This window comes from Glycine max, chromosome 17, assembly GCF_000004515.6.
Source record: "Glycine max cultivar Williams 82 chromosome 17, Glycine_max_v4.0, whole genome shotgun sequence".
Classification (NCBI taxonomy): Eukaryota; Viridiplantae; Streptophyta; class Magnoliopsida; order Fabales; family Fabaceae; genus Glycine; species Glycine max.
Window position 1 is genome coordinate 733,842 of NC_038253.2, and position 12,469 is coordinate 746,310.

General features: G+C 32.9%; 2 protein-coding genes across 2 annotated transcripts; one reads left to right on the forward strand and one right to left on the reverse strand.

Annotated features, from left to right (window-relative positions):
• Positions 1-322: 322 nt before the first annotated feature.
• On the reverse strand, positions 323-3,969 carry LOC100814435 (alkaline ceramidase). The gene is made up of 3 exons (XM_003549547.5): positions 3,775-3,969; positions 2,558-2,872; positions 323-1,035 (listed from the first exon to the last, which is right to left on the reverse strand). Exons 2-3 carry the CDS (start codon positions 2,809-2,811, stop codon positions 525-527), a joined length of 765 nt encoding a protein of 254 aa, XP_003549595.1. The 5' UTR covers positions 2,812-2,872; positions 3,775-3,969; the 3' UTR covers positions 323-524.
• A 1,504-nt stretch (positions 3,970-5,473) lies between these two features.
• Positions 5,474-8,931, forward strand: LOC100818152 (acyl-protein thioesterase 1-like). The gene is made up of 6 exons (NM_001254582.2): positions 5,474-5,798; positions 6,341-6,393; positions 7,412-7,535; positions 7,681-7,802; positions 8,471-8,578; positions 8,667-8,931. The coding sequence occupies exons 1-6, from the start codon at positions 5,537-5,539 to the stop codon at positions 8,757-8,759; spliced, it is 762 nt and encodes a 253-aa protein (NP_001241511.1). The 5' UTR covers positions 5,474-5,536; the 3' UTR covers positions 8,760-8,931.
• The last annotated feature ends 3,538 nt before the right edge of the window (positions 8,932-12,469 follow it).

A 12,469-nucleotide genomic window follows, 5' to 3' on the forward strand; every position in this document is an offset into this window, starting at 1 on the left:
AAAATTTATATATATAAAAAAATACATTACAATTAATTTTAATTTAATAATATATTTTTTTACTTATATAAATTTTAAATTAAAAACATAAATTTCATAAATATTTATATATGTAAAAAATTAATTATTATATCAAAATTAATTGTCCCAAAATTTATTATTTAAATTTAAAAATACATTAAATATACATTAAAAATTTTAATATTATATATAATGATATTAATTATTTTATAATATAATTGATTTATTAATTCAATTTGTTAGAACGACGGTGCACGAAACAATTGCCCCATTTTAGATCTAAGGTCTAGGCTCAAGAAAGTAACCAACGGGATAATTATGGTACATGTCCTAGTTCTACACCGAAATATGTAAATAATCAATCATCATTTTCAAGCCAATCTAAACCACAAAACTATATAAAAAAAAAAAAAAAAACTAACAGGGCACATGGTTTTCTAACAGCTTATCTTGCCAAAATGTATCATCAAAGAGAGGCTTCCTTCTTTTCCCACACATTTCTATCACTGGCTTTTTGGTTTCTCAATCTTGACATACGGTACACCCATTAAATGAAGAACTTTTGGAGACCACCCACGCTGTTGAGCCCGGCAAAACATCAAGAATGTGTTGGCAAAGTAGGAATTAAAACCCATGAACACATGCCACAAAGCATGACCCTGAGGGTTAATAGGCCAACGGGAAATCTCTTTGCAGAAAACACGATCACAGAACCCAAACAAACTTCCTAATACAAAAGTAACTAAAAATAGCTTTGCAAGCCGCTTGGCTGAAACATCTTGTGTGTAAATGTAATACTTGTACATTCTCGGAACGCAGAGGAGAATGAGAATGATATAATGCACTTTGAAGCCAATACCAAAATGAAACACTGAATGGGCAACGGCAAACAGAGCACCATACACGAAGAGGAAGATGGGCATTGTACTGCGGTAATGCCAATCTGGAGAGTAGAGGATGTACATGTACAGCAACACCTCCCATACCATAGGAGTTTCATCACTTTGCTGTTGCCTGAATTAAAGCTCAACATCTGAACAATAAATAGTCATCCAAAACAGAAAGACATTGAATTATTGACAAACAAACTACTACAATTAAACAACCCATTTTTACAAGAGACACAAACTTAAACCTAATAATACTTATTCAACAGAAGAAAAATGTAACCAATGATTAATTCCTGGGGAAAACTGATGCATTTATCAGCACAAGCATCATTTTTTTAATTAATAGGCAACTGGTCCCTGGAATTATTAATTATTTAGTCCTTGAATTATTTAAATGTGCAAGTTAGCCCCTAATTTCATAAGATTTCATATCGCATCAATCCTTCTTGTACCTCACTTTAGTCCTTATGAATGACTTGACATTAAATTTGTTAACTTAGCAACTAACTAAAATACATAAATAAATCAAAAGACTAAACTGAAACTGAAAGATAATTTCAGAATTAAGTTGGGGGGTTGATAACCCAAGTCAAATCCCATCATAAACCCTACCCTTATTGTATCTAAACCAAATTAAGAAACTAATTATTCAATCTGAATGTCACAGAATTGAACACCTTATGTATAAAGAAACCTGACAATCTCAATGACGGTAACTAGCTTAGTAGTACTAAAATGGTTCAACATTTAACATAAACATCAATTATTTTATAGCACAGCTTCATATTCAGTGTTCAAGTACACCATTGGAAAGTATAGAATTTCTCCCAGCAACAAAAAGGGTATAAAGTCTCATCCACATATGCAACCACACGTGAGAAAAATAGAGATAAAATCATATAAAAACTATCCACCTAATTTAACTAGACATATCATGCTTGAAAACAAGTATTTCTGAGGAAATAATTGTTTTTTCCCTCAACAACTCTAGTTAGTTGTTAAAAAAAAAGACTCCAAAGCTAATCCAAACATTTAGTCAATATGCATGAGCGGAAGTATTTTCTTTCAGTTTATTAATTTTGGAATATACTTTGGCTTTCAGCATGTCATCCACCATAATTATATTGGTGAAACTTTGGCTTTCAGCCATCTGCCATTAGTAACAGTATGGAATATAGATAAACTTTAGTTGCAAAAAGTGGCATAAAATAAAAAAATAAAAAATTGATTTTTGTGAGGACGGGCCGTGGGAGAAAAGCAACCCTAGTTGGTCATAAAAATGAAAATCAATTGAGCCATATGCAAATTAAAAAAAAAAAAAAATTCATATTTCTGGTTCAATATCTCCAAATTCAGTTAAAACAATAGCAGATTTCTTGCCAACTGCCATAGGCAATTTGTGAAAGGAGACCCACTATGGCAGTGCCAAAGGCTGCAATGGCATGTTTAAATGGCAGAATGTTGGCCTTCCGCCATTGATAACACTGATATTTCCTCATTACAACGTGTGACTAGAGTGTGGTGATATATCCCTTGCAAACAGTTCTATAATGCAAAATAAACTTGAAACAAAATGAAACCTATCATAAAAGCAAACATTAATTTATGTAAACTACTGCAAAAAAGAAAATGATGGAGATACTTACACATGTTGCAGCGTGGCATGGTACAACATGCTTCCAATGGCAAGTGTCATATTTGAAACATGAAGAACACTAAATCTTTTCTCAAACCGTTGTCTTAATGCATTTATAAGACCAATCAGAGCCAAAAGTATTGTTGGAATGTTGGATATTGTATTAAAAAATTCAGCAATGTAAGACGAATAAGCATAATTTATTTCACAACACTCTTTGGTTGACGTGACTGGACCCCAGAAGCTAGATATAGACTCTGCCATTATCCTCTAATGCCTGATGATTGGTTTATCTATATTTCAGAGCTGCAGAATTCAAAAAATCCTGCAAAGCCATGTAGCAACATAAGACAGGCAGTTTTAAAATATCACATATATGAACATGGTAATTCACAATGAAATATGAAAGCCTGATAGATCAGCATCAGTGTTATCAATTGCGGATTGTGGAAAAGGGCAGAAAGCCAATAATCTATTATATCATATATCAGACAGCCTCATGCAAATAGCAGAAGTTGCATTACGATTGAAATAGAAGAATGACATATAAAATTAGTTCCAAATGAAGATACGGATGCCATTCTATGACAATTTTTAAAAATATCAATAGAAAACCTACAAGGATCTACAGTTAGGTCACTGCATTTACTTGATAAACAATAACTGCGTAGATAAAAACCAAGAGAGAAACCTCAAACCGTTATCGAAATATGGACATGCGATATATATTACAGACATACACACCGGAAGTCTGAATCTGAAGAGATATTCAGTTTTTAATTAAGGCGTTCACCCTTGACTATAGATCATGCGTTAAATCCCAAGGGGAGGAAAATGCCAATGCAATTGATTACATTAAAATGGAACCAAAATGTTTTTAATGCTGATAGACAACGACGGTAGAGAAAAATAAAAACTCTTAAATGCTAATGCCGAATCCGATTCTCTCGGGATGAACAGGGAATCAACAGGAAGCAAGATTTGTTCCTCAGGCAATAAGAAGAGCGAATCTCCGATCGGAAGAGTCCGGAGAGGGAAATGGAATATTGATTGGGGAAAAGCGGCGAAAAAAATATTAGAGCGTATCAAGTGGCAAAAGTGAAGAGAATAATTAGGTCTAGGGTTAAGAAAATTGAGAGAGAGAGAGAGAGAAGCAGAAATAGAAGCAAGAGTGGTTAATTAAGTTATGGGAATAGTTTAGAATGAAAATGAAGTGAGAAATGGTACCTGAAGCCACGAACAGAAAAGAGGCAATGGCCGCGAAAGAAACACAGTAAGGATTTTGATAATGCGTGTGCCGTCAAATCTCCACGAATCACAAATCCATACAACCCATCGGAAAGGAACGACACCAACCCAGCCCTTACCCTATTGCGCTGTTATGCAATGCTCTACGGATTTTGATTGTTATTGTTATTTTCTCTGCCATGCCGTATTTAAAATTATATAATGTACGTATATTATTTATTCCAATCGTATGGCCCATTCCACCAGGCCCAAGTTTTGACGTAAAATAGTCCAACTCAATCTACCACGCTCTTGCCCACGACGCATGCTCTCACGTCGCCTGAACACCAACACATTCAGGATCTTGTCCATAGTGAATAATAGTATACAAAAAATTAAATAAACTTATGTTCACATGCCTAAAAATAATTTATTGATCTAGTGGATTATATTTTCTGTTAATTTTAATTATAATATTTAACAATTTGAACTAGCAATGCTCTCATTTTTTTTCTTTCTAAAAAGGAGCAAGACAAAATGTGCATCCAAAATCAATTCTATAAAATAGAATTAATTTTATAGACTCACATTTACTTAAAATTAATTTTATAAAATTGTTATTTCAAAATCAACTTTACACACGTATATCTAAACACACGCGACATAAACTTTTGAAAATGTTTTACTTTAAATCTTTAATTTCTTCATTTCTTTGACCTTAACATTATTTCACTTTCACTTTACATCAGGGAAAACATGATCTGCTTACCATTCGATGGAAAGAAAATTTAATAGTCAAAAGCAATGGAGTGTTGGTATTTTTGTTAGGAAAAAGCTTTCCCGAACCAAGATTTTGAAGTTTTGGAAAAACCAATACACTTTGTGCATACATTCGACATGTTGATTTTGGATCTCCAAATACTTCTATTTTGTTTCAGAAATTAATGTACAAAAGAGAAGAAACTTGTTCTAATTTATTTTTTTTCGTTTGTTTTGAGTCTTGGAATAATAATGTGGCCACTTTCATTTAAACAAATAGAAAGAAAAAAAGTATTTTGTGGGCACCGTTTGTGGAAACTGCCAGAAAATCAAAGCAAATTGCTTAGAAGATGAACTTTCAAGAAATCAGAAATGTCTAATGTAAGGGTCAAGGCAAAAGCAAAATCTTTTCTTCCCTTCTCATCACAAACTCCAAACGAGGAAAAATTGAACTTTAAAGGGACAGATACAGAAGAAAGAAAACGTGAGGGACTCAGTAAGCAAATATGTTTTCCTGGTCTGTTTGTACATATATAATTTCTATTTCTGTACCAGTCACTCGTTTTCGCCCTTATCTTGGTAAAGGCTTTATTATTAACCTATTTGCGGTAAGTTTATCTCAAATTCATGCGAACAGTATAAGTCCATCGACTATTGAATTTATCTCTCTAGCCCCGTCTTCACGCGCACACACACAAAACACATCAATTTTTTACACTTATAATATTTAACATTTTTCTGCAAAATATTAAATGGCAGTTCGTTGTCAGATAATTTATTAATATTTGTAAAAATTGATGGATATTATATAATTAATTAGAAAGATAATATCAAATGATTCAATGAATGAATTAATCAGTTCCGTATTCTAAAAAGTTAAAAAATAAAAAATGGGGGCGGCTGTAAATAGGAAAATGCGTGGGGTGTTTGAGGAAATTAAGAAAAGAGAAGGGTGGTACTGGACACTGGTTGAAGGGTAGGGATGAAATGAGAGCGAGAGGAGATGAAGCTGATAAAGGGCAGTGTTGTGTTAACAATCACAATCACATTAAGTAGCGCCATTCTGTTGCTACTATTGTTCCCACAAAACCAAAAGCCATCTTCTTCTTCCATGTCGAGGGCGCGAAGCTTTGTTCTGTGGCTTCACGGCCTGGGTGACTCTGGTCCCGCCAACGAACCCATCAAAACCTTATTCACTTCTTCCCAATTCAGAGACACCAAATGGTCCTTCCCTTCTGCCCCTTCCGCCCCTGTCACTTGCAACTGTATGTCTTTACACTCAATTTCTCTCTACTTTCAACTTAATTACCTTCAATTTGCCTGTTCACTTTCATTCTACATCCCTGTTCGTAGATCGGCTATGCTGCGCACAAAATTGACCTTCTGATTTCCTCAATTGGTCTAATTTAATTTTCTAGTTCCATACCACTTGAAATTTTATGATCATTACTCAAATCTCAACCACCAAATACTGTAATTGAGGTGTTTGGGAGATCATAGCGTACGTAAGTTCAAGGAAATTATTTATTAGAATTGCTGTTCTGACTGATGGTTCTTGCTCATATAGCTGTATGCTAAATCCGTTTCCTGTCATCTCTTCTCCTATTCATCCTTTGCTTACCCTGGATTTTCTGCTTGGTATCTTTTATTGTACATCCTTTCAAATTTTAACATCATCTAAGATGCCATTTGTTGACATCATGATAGCCTTACAATCCTGTTTTCTTTTAGATACAATGCTATGAAAAATGCTGTATGCTTATTCATTTTAAAAGATAATTAATATACTGATTTGCTCTTTTTGTAGATGGTTCTGTAATGCCTTCATGGTTTGACATTCTTGAGATTCCCGTGGCAGCTGTAAGCTTAGCTTTCTCTTCTCTCTTGGATTATTTCTTGGATAGGCACTTTTTTTTCTTTTTCTTTTTTTTAATATTAATGCTGTATCCTGTATGAACAATCGTGAAGGGAAAATAATAAACGGTATAACAAGCTATAGCCTTTCCTGTTTTTTAGAGTGCTAGGGGCTTCTATATCTCCTTTTTCCTTGTTTTCTGTGTTGCAAACTGTTGTCAGAATGTAACTTGGAGTACATATATTACGTTTGGAGCGAATTATAATTTTTTTCATTTGCAAAATGTGAGACAGTGAGCATAGTTCCGTTGAAAGCTTCACTCTTTGTGTTTTTATCATGGCAGTGCCAACTGTTTACCAATTATAAAATCATGAAATCTGTAGACTGCTCTTCTGTATTGCCTCGATAATACAATAAACCAAGTTCTCATTGTGCTCAAATGAAATATGACTTAAATTGATAAGAGTATTCTAGCCTTGGAAGCACAATATTGGTCCAAACTTGAAGCTGCCTTCTTTGTCATATGTACATTTAGAATTTTACATTGATATGTCAGAATTTTTTACATATGGTCATAGTTATTCTTACATCCTTTAATTTGATCAATTGTAATGTTATTTTAGAAGGAAAAAATCTCCTTATCTGTGGTCCTAATTTATTGCCAATTTCCGCATTATGCAAGCTACAACCTTCTCTTATATATGGTGCACAAGTGTGCTTCCTTATCTTAACTATGTAATTTTCAGGTCAACTGTCAGCAATTGGGTGATTATGAGCATGACCAATTTTTATTATAAATTTTGTTGAAACCATATGTCACTGCATCTTTTAAATATCATGTAACAAGCTTAAAGAGTGTCTCTTTTCTTTTTTTTTTTTCATTTTTTACTTCAACTGCTTTGGTTACTAAAAAGCTTAGTGCACTGGCTGAGCAACTTGAGTTAGGAAGTTACTCTTATCCTTTTCAGGATGATGTTGATCTAATCAATTTATGCTAAAAAACGTTTTGCTCACATTTGTCAGGATTCTCCAAATGACGAGAGTAGTTTACTTAAAGCTGTTCGAAATGTGCATGCTACTATAGACAAGGAAATAGCTGCTGGCATAAACCCTAACAACATATTTATCTGTGGATTCAGTCAAGGAGGTCTCTCTTTTATTTCCTGTGTCTGAGTATGTCAGTGCATGTGTTTGCTTGTGTGCACATGTCTCATCCTTCCCACTATTTCATTAATAGAAACACACACACACACATATATATACAGTCTGCTAATGGTGAAATTGTTTTGCAGGTGCCTTGACCTTGGCTAGTGTTCTACTGTACCCTAAAACTTTAGGTGGAGGTGCAGTCTTTAGTGGTTGGGTTCCATTCAATTCATCTATTATAGAACAAATTACACCAGAGGCAAAGCAGGTACTAATCTTCAGTAGTAGTATGTGTGCGACCTTAATATTTTTGTCTCGGGGTTCCTTTTTTGTCAAGCTTAGCTATTTTCCGTCCATTTTCTTCAAGAGTAATTCATAATTATTATCATTTTGGATGGGAAAATAAAAGGGTTGCTGCAACCATTTTTTTGGTTCCATACTAACCACCTTTTGGATCCAAGTTATTCGTGGAAATATTGAATTTTACTTTATCTTTATTCTTTGGTATTTGGAACAAGACATTTGATGTATGCCCAAACAAAAGTGCACCGACGCAACTTAGGAAACCACATCCATGACCTTAAATACACAGAGCAGCTTAGATTTCTATCTTCATCCACTGTCAAGAGTGGAAGCCAGCTGTGTTGGTTTTCCTGATCGGGGCATGTGGTTGTTGATATTCAATTTTCCTTGGAACAATGATACTTCAGTCTTTAACTGTTCTTGTCATTAGAATTTAGAATCACTTTCATGATGCCCATCAGCCTGACACTAGAATAACTTAGTATCAATCGATGGGGTATTTTAATATGTAAATACATTATAATTTGTATAGCCTGTCCTTATAATTTTTTACTCAACTGAATTTTGCGGTATGCAGTTGTCTTCTGTTCTATTTTTATTGATCTATTATATTATATATAAATAAATATCCAGACACCCATACTATGGTCCCATGGGCTGGTTGATAGAACGGTAATGTTTGAGGCCGGACAAGCAGGTCCCCCGTTCCTTGAAAAAATTGGTGTGGGATGCGAGTTTAAGGTGAATTCTAAGTTTTAAACAATTTGGTTATTTGTCCAATAACCCCCCTTGTGGCCATCATCCACATTGACATTTGTTGTGATGGCAGGCTTATCCTGGTCTAGGCCACACGATAAACAATGAGGAGCTGCTGTATCTCGAGTCGTGGATCAAGGCACGCCTACAAAGTTCTTCCCAATAATTATTTCGGCCTGGAATAATATAATCTAAACATAAGCTTTTACTTGTGGAGACCCCGGATCAGTTTGTTGTTTATTTTCGCTTTATTCATAATGTTTAACAGGAATGGAAATGATCTTAATGTGTGTTTCGTATAACGTTGCATAAGTCTGAAAATTTTCACGTCAATTTGCGAATTCGCGCAGAAGCTATACACGTGCCTATTTGGATTCATGTTCTACTAGCAAGAATGCAGTGAAAACTTGAGGCTATTTGAACATGGTTTGCTTTTTACATAATTATCATTTATGAAAACATGGGTAATAATGATCATGGCCATGAATGGGGACAGATTATCTCTGAGTTTAACGCAAATGTTGGAATATATGGAACTTTTCTGACTTTAGACGGGTGTGGCGGTGAATAATTCACTCAAATTCACCAGACCATGTAGGAGTAGTAAAAATAGTCAAGATGTCAGTGATGCGGTTCCCTGATGCCTATTTCCTTTTTGAGCTTTGCAAACAGCCCCACCTAAGATAAAGCACATAGTGTTTACACACTGCATCCAGTGGCCAAATGATTTTTTCCTCAAGTAGCAACTATATGTAACTAATACATTGCAACATATTTTCTGCGTCTTCTCTCTGGTGGGACCAATTCACATGCCAATTATATCGCTATTGATAAGTTTACTTATTACATCAGATGCTTATCGCTAGCTCTTGAGCATACTATTGTTTTAAAATTAGTTTCTTTAAGCCAAGATTTATTGCGTAATTGAGGATGGGATATACTAGCTAACCCATTAACCAAACTCCAAGTGCCAAATTTTACGATATAATATCTACAATTGGTGACTTGAGCATGCAGATGAAAACCTAATTTTGATTTTCTTCTCTCTCGTGAGTGTTGTCCCTAGTGGTAGTGGGTTTTTGTTACCTTCCTTCATTTGCGTCTTTTCTTCTGTTAGGAGTGTAAGTAGCCAAATAGATTGATTCATTGGGTAGGGGGGCTCACTCTCTGGGATAAAATGATAGTGAAGACAGATGAAGTGCCTGACAGTGACACATATCAAGCATCCAAATTTAACGTCAGAAGTGCATCTTATGGCAATAATGTTGCAAGCATCCAATGCCTTTTAAGCACACTGGACTGGACTGGAGCCACCGTTTTGCACCTTCCACATAGGTTTCATTTCATAATTTACAGTAGTCTCTGTCTCACTCATATAACTCGATGGTCGATCCTTTTTTGATAAAGATAAAACTCGATCGATGGTTAATTCTTAATAACAACAAAGACAAAAGGGCATGTTGTGGACTTGTGGTAATCAACCATGTTCGGCCCCGTCCCCACCTTTTATTTTATATTCTAAAAGTGCCAGTTGAATCATCACTATATGGAATCCTTTTGGAGCTTTACAAGATAATTGATAATGTTAACAACTTTTAAATTCGTTCGAAAATGCTTAGTATTAGTAGTAAAGGACTAAGAGGAAGCAATCTTACGTTTCCTGTATCAACTAATAATAACAAAGTTCTAAATTGACACGTTGAGTTCAAAAAGACTCGTAGACAGAATTGTTTGGTAGATAACACGCCGGTTATATTATGTTCGAAGTCGCATAATGTTAATTTCGTCCAACAAATTCATCATATTACGTACATGCTATTTGCGAATTGCTTTATCATTATCTATCAATTGAATTATTTCATGTACAATGATAATAGGTTGAATGTTTAAAATACTCTTAAAAAACTCTCATTTTTCTACTTGAACTATAACTTTTTAACTCCGGCCAAGCATCAACATTCAACAGATTTAGAAATTTTAAGCAATAGGAGTAATATTTTTTATTTTACATGATAAAAAGCAACATAATTGGGATGGAGTTAGAATGCGTTTGATAAAACTTAAAAGAAATGAAAATTTATTTGAAATTTGAAAAGTTAGTTGGTAATTATAAATGGTTAGCTGAAAGTTGAGTAGACATCATATTTTCAGTAAATTAATTAGTGTAATGGTTAAAATATTTTGAAGTGTAGTATCAAAAACAATGTAAATAGTGTAAAGGTTAAAATAAATAGTATAATATAAATATAAAAAATAAAATAACCCTATCATCTATTATTATTAATATGTTGAAGTATAATACTAAAAATAACAAATAGTATAATGATTAGAATAAACAAGATAATATAAAACATATATACAAACATATTTGGGAATATGTAAATTACATTATAATTAAAATTTTATAAAAAAACATATTCAAATATATAAATCTAGAATAATACTTTAATTAGTGATATAAAATTATTTTCAATTATTGATATTTAAAAAAAAGATAAATTGAGACACATGGGTGATTAAAAAGATCAATTATATAAATATACAGTAATACGCAATCACCCTGGAGTCAACGAATCTTGTTGCTGCGTATTGGAAAGGTTAATTTTTATTTCAATTCAACTGAACATATTCCTACTTATTTTACGCTTACTTGTTCGAATTGAGACTTGATAGAGTGTAAGAGGAAAAAAAAACAGAGAATTTAAAGAAAATCAATTTGTTTATTTTTCATTTTTTATTTTTCTTTCATTCATAAAAAGGAAATTTTATGTTCCAAATTTATTTTCTTTTTTAATTGAAATGCATGTATATTATTCTGATTTTGAATTTTGAATTTCGAATTTCCGTACATGTTGCATAGTCATACTCAACTGCAAATATATTCTCTTCTAAATTAACACTTGCGTTTATTTAACAGTTTAGTTGTTTTTTTTCTGAATTATTTAACAGTGTACTTATTCTGAGACTTCTGAGTCTCGGCAACGAGTGTTTTTAGAATATTGGTAAAAGAAATTAAATAAATGTTTTAATTAAAAGTTAAGATAAAAATATTTTAGTAATTTTTTTATTCTAATTACTTAATTGAGAACGTAAGAAGATTCATCAATATTTTTCTTATTCTTTATATTGAAAATCAACTTATGTTCCCCTAGGCCAAACGGCGAGAGATGTATCGGATCCTCCGGAAGAGGGAGATGATGTAACAGACATTCTGAGATTCAATCCCTAAAAACTTGGGGGGCCAAGCGCCTTAATTGGCAACCTTATGACCTTAGTCGGATATCTATTGGAACAAACACTAAACATGAGTTTGGTTGATTAGAACTCGTTTGACCAATAACGAATGGCTACATATGGGTAAAAATTATTAATAATTAAAAAAGTCATTTATATCTACATCAACGTCTCAAATTATATTTTTATTTGTCTTGAAAATTTAGATTAATTTAAAATTTAAAAATATTTTTTAATATATCAATTCAAACCTATTTATGTACCATTTTTTAATTTTGGATCACTTTAGTTAGTTCTAAAATACATTGATTTTTTTTAAGTTAATAAATCAGTCATGATATTATTTCTTGATTGAACCAAACAAATCAACCGACTTATAACAATTTTTGGAATAAGGTTTTTTTGGGTTAAGGAAGACCTAGTCTAGAAAAATTTAAGTATAAGTGTAAATATGACCAATTTTTGAAATAAGGTTTTTTTGGATTAAGGAAGACCTACTCTAAAAAAATTTAAGTATAAGTGTAAATATAACTGGTCTATGAGTCAAGTGTTTGGTTATATACATTTAATCTCATTTGACTGGGTAGTATTAATTAAGGGTGATTTTTCTTAATTGATGTAACAACTATCTCAAATGTATTA

Bases quoted from the DNA above. Each gene is read 5' to 3' on its own strand.
- LOC100814435 (XM_003549547.5), bottom strand. From the start codon at position 2,811: ATGGCAGAGTCTATATCTAGCTTCTGGGGTCCAGTCACGTCAACCAAA. The intron at 1,036-2,557 runs GTAAGTATCTCC...GCTTTAATTCAG, and splicing joins CATGCCACGCTGCAACATGT to GCAACAGCAAAGTGATGAAA.
- LOC100818152 (NM_001254582.2), top strand. From the start codon at position 5,537: ATGAAGCTGATAAAGGGCAGTGTTGTGTTAACAATCACAATCACATTA. The intron at 6,394-7,411 runs GTAAGCTTAGCT...CACATTTGTCAG, and splicing joins TTGAGATTCCCGTGGCAGCT to GATTCTCCAAATGACGAGAG. The intron at 8,579-8,666 runs GTGAATTCTAAG...TTGTGATGGCAG, and splicing joins GTGTGGGATGCGAGTTTAAG to GCTTATCCTGGTCTAGGCCA.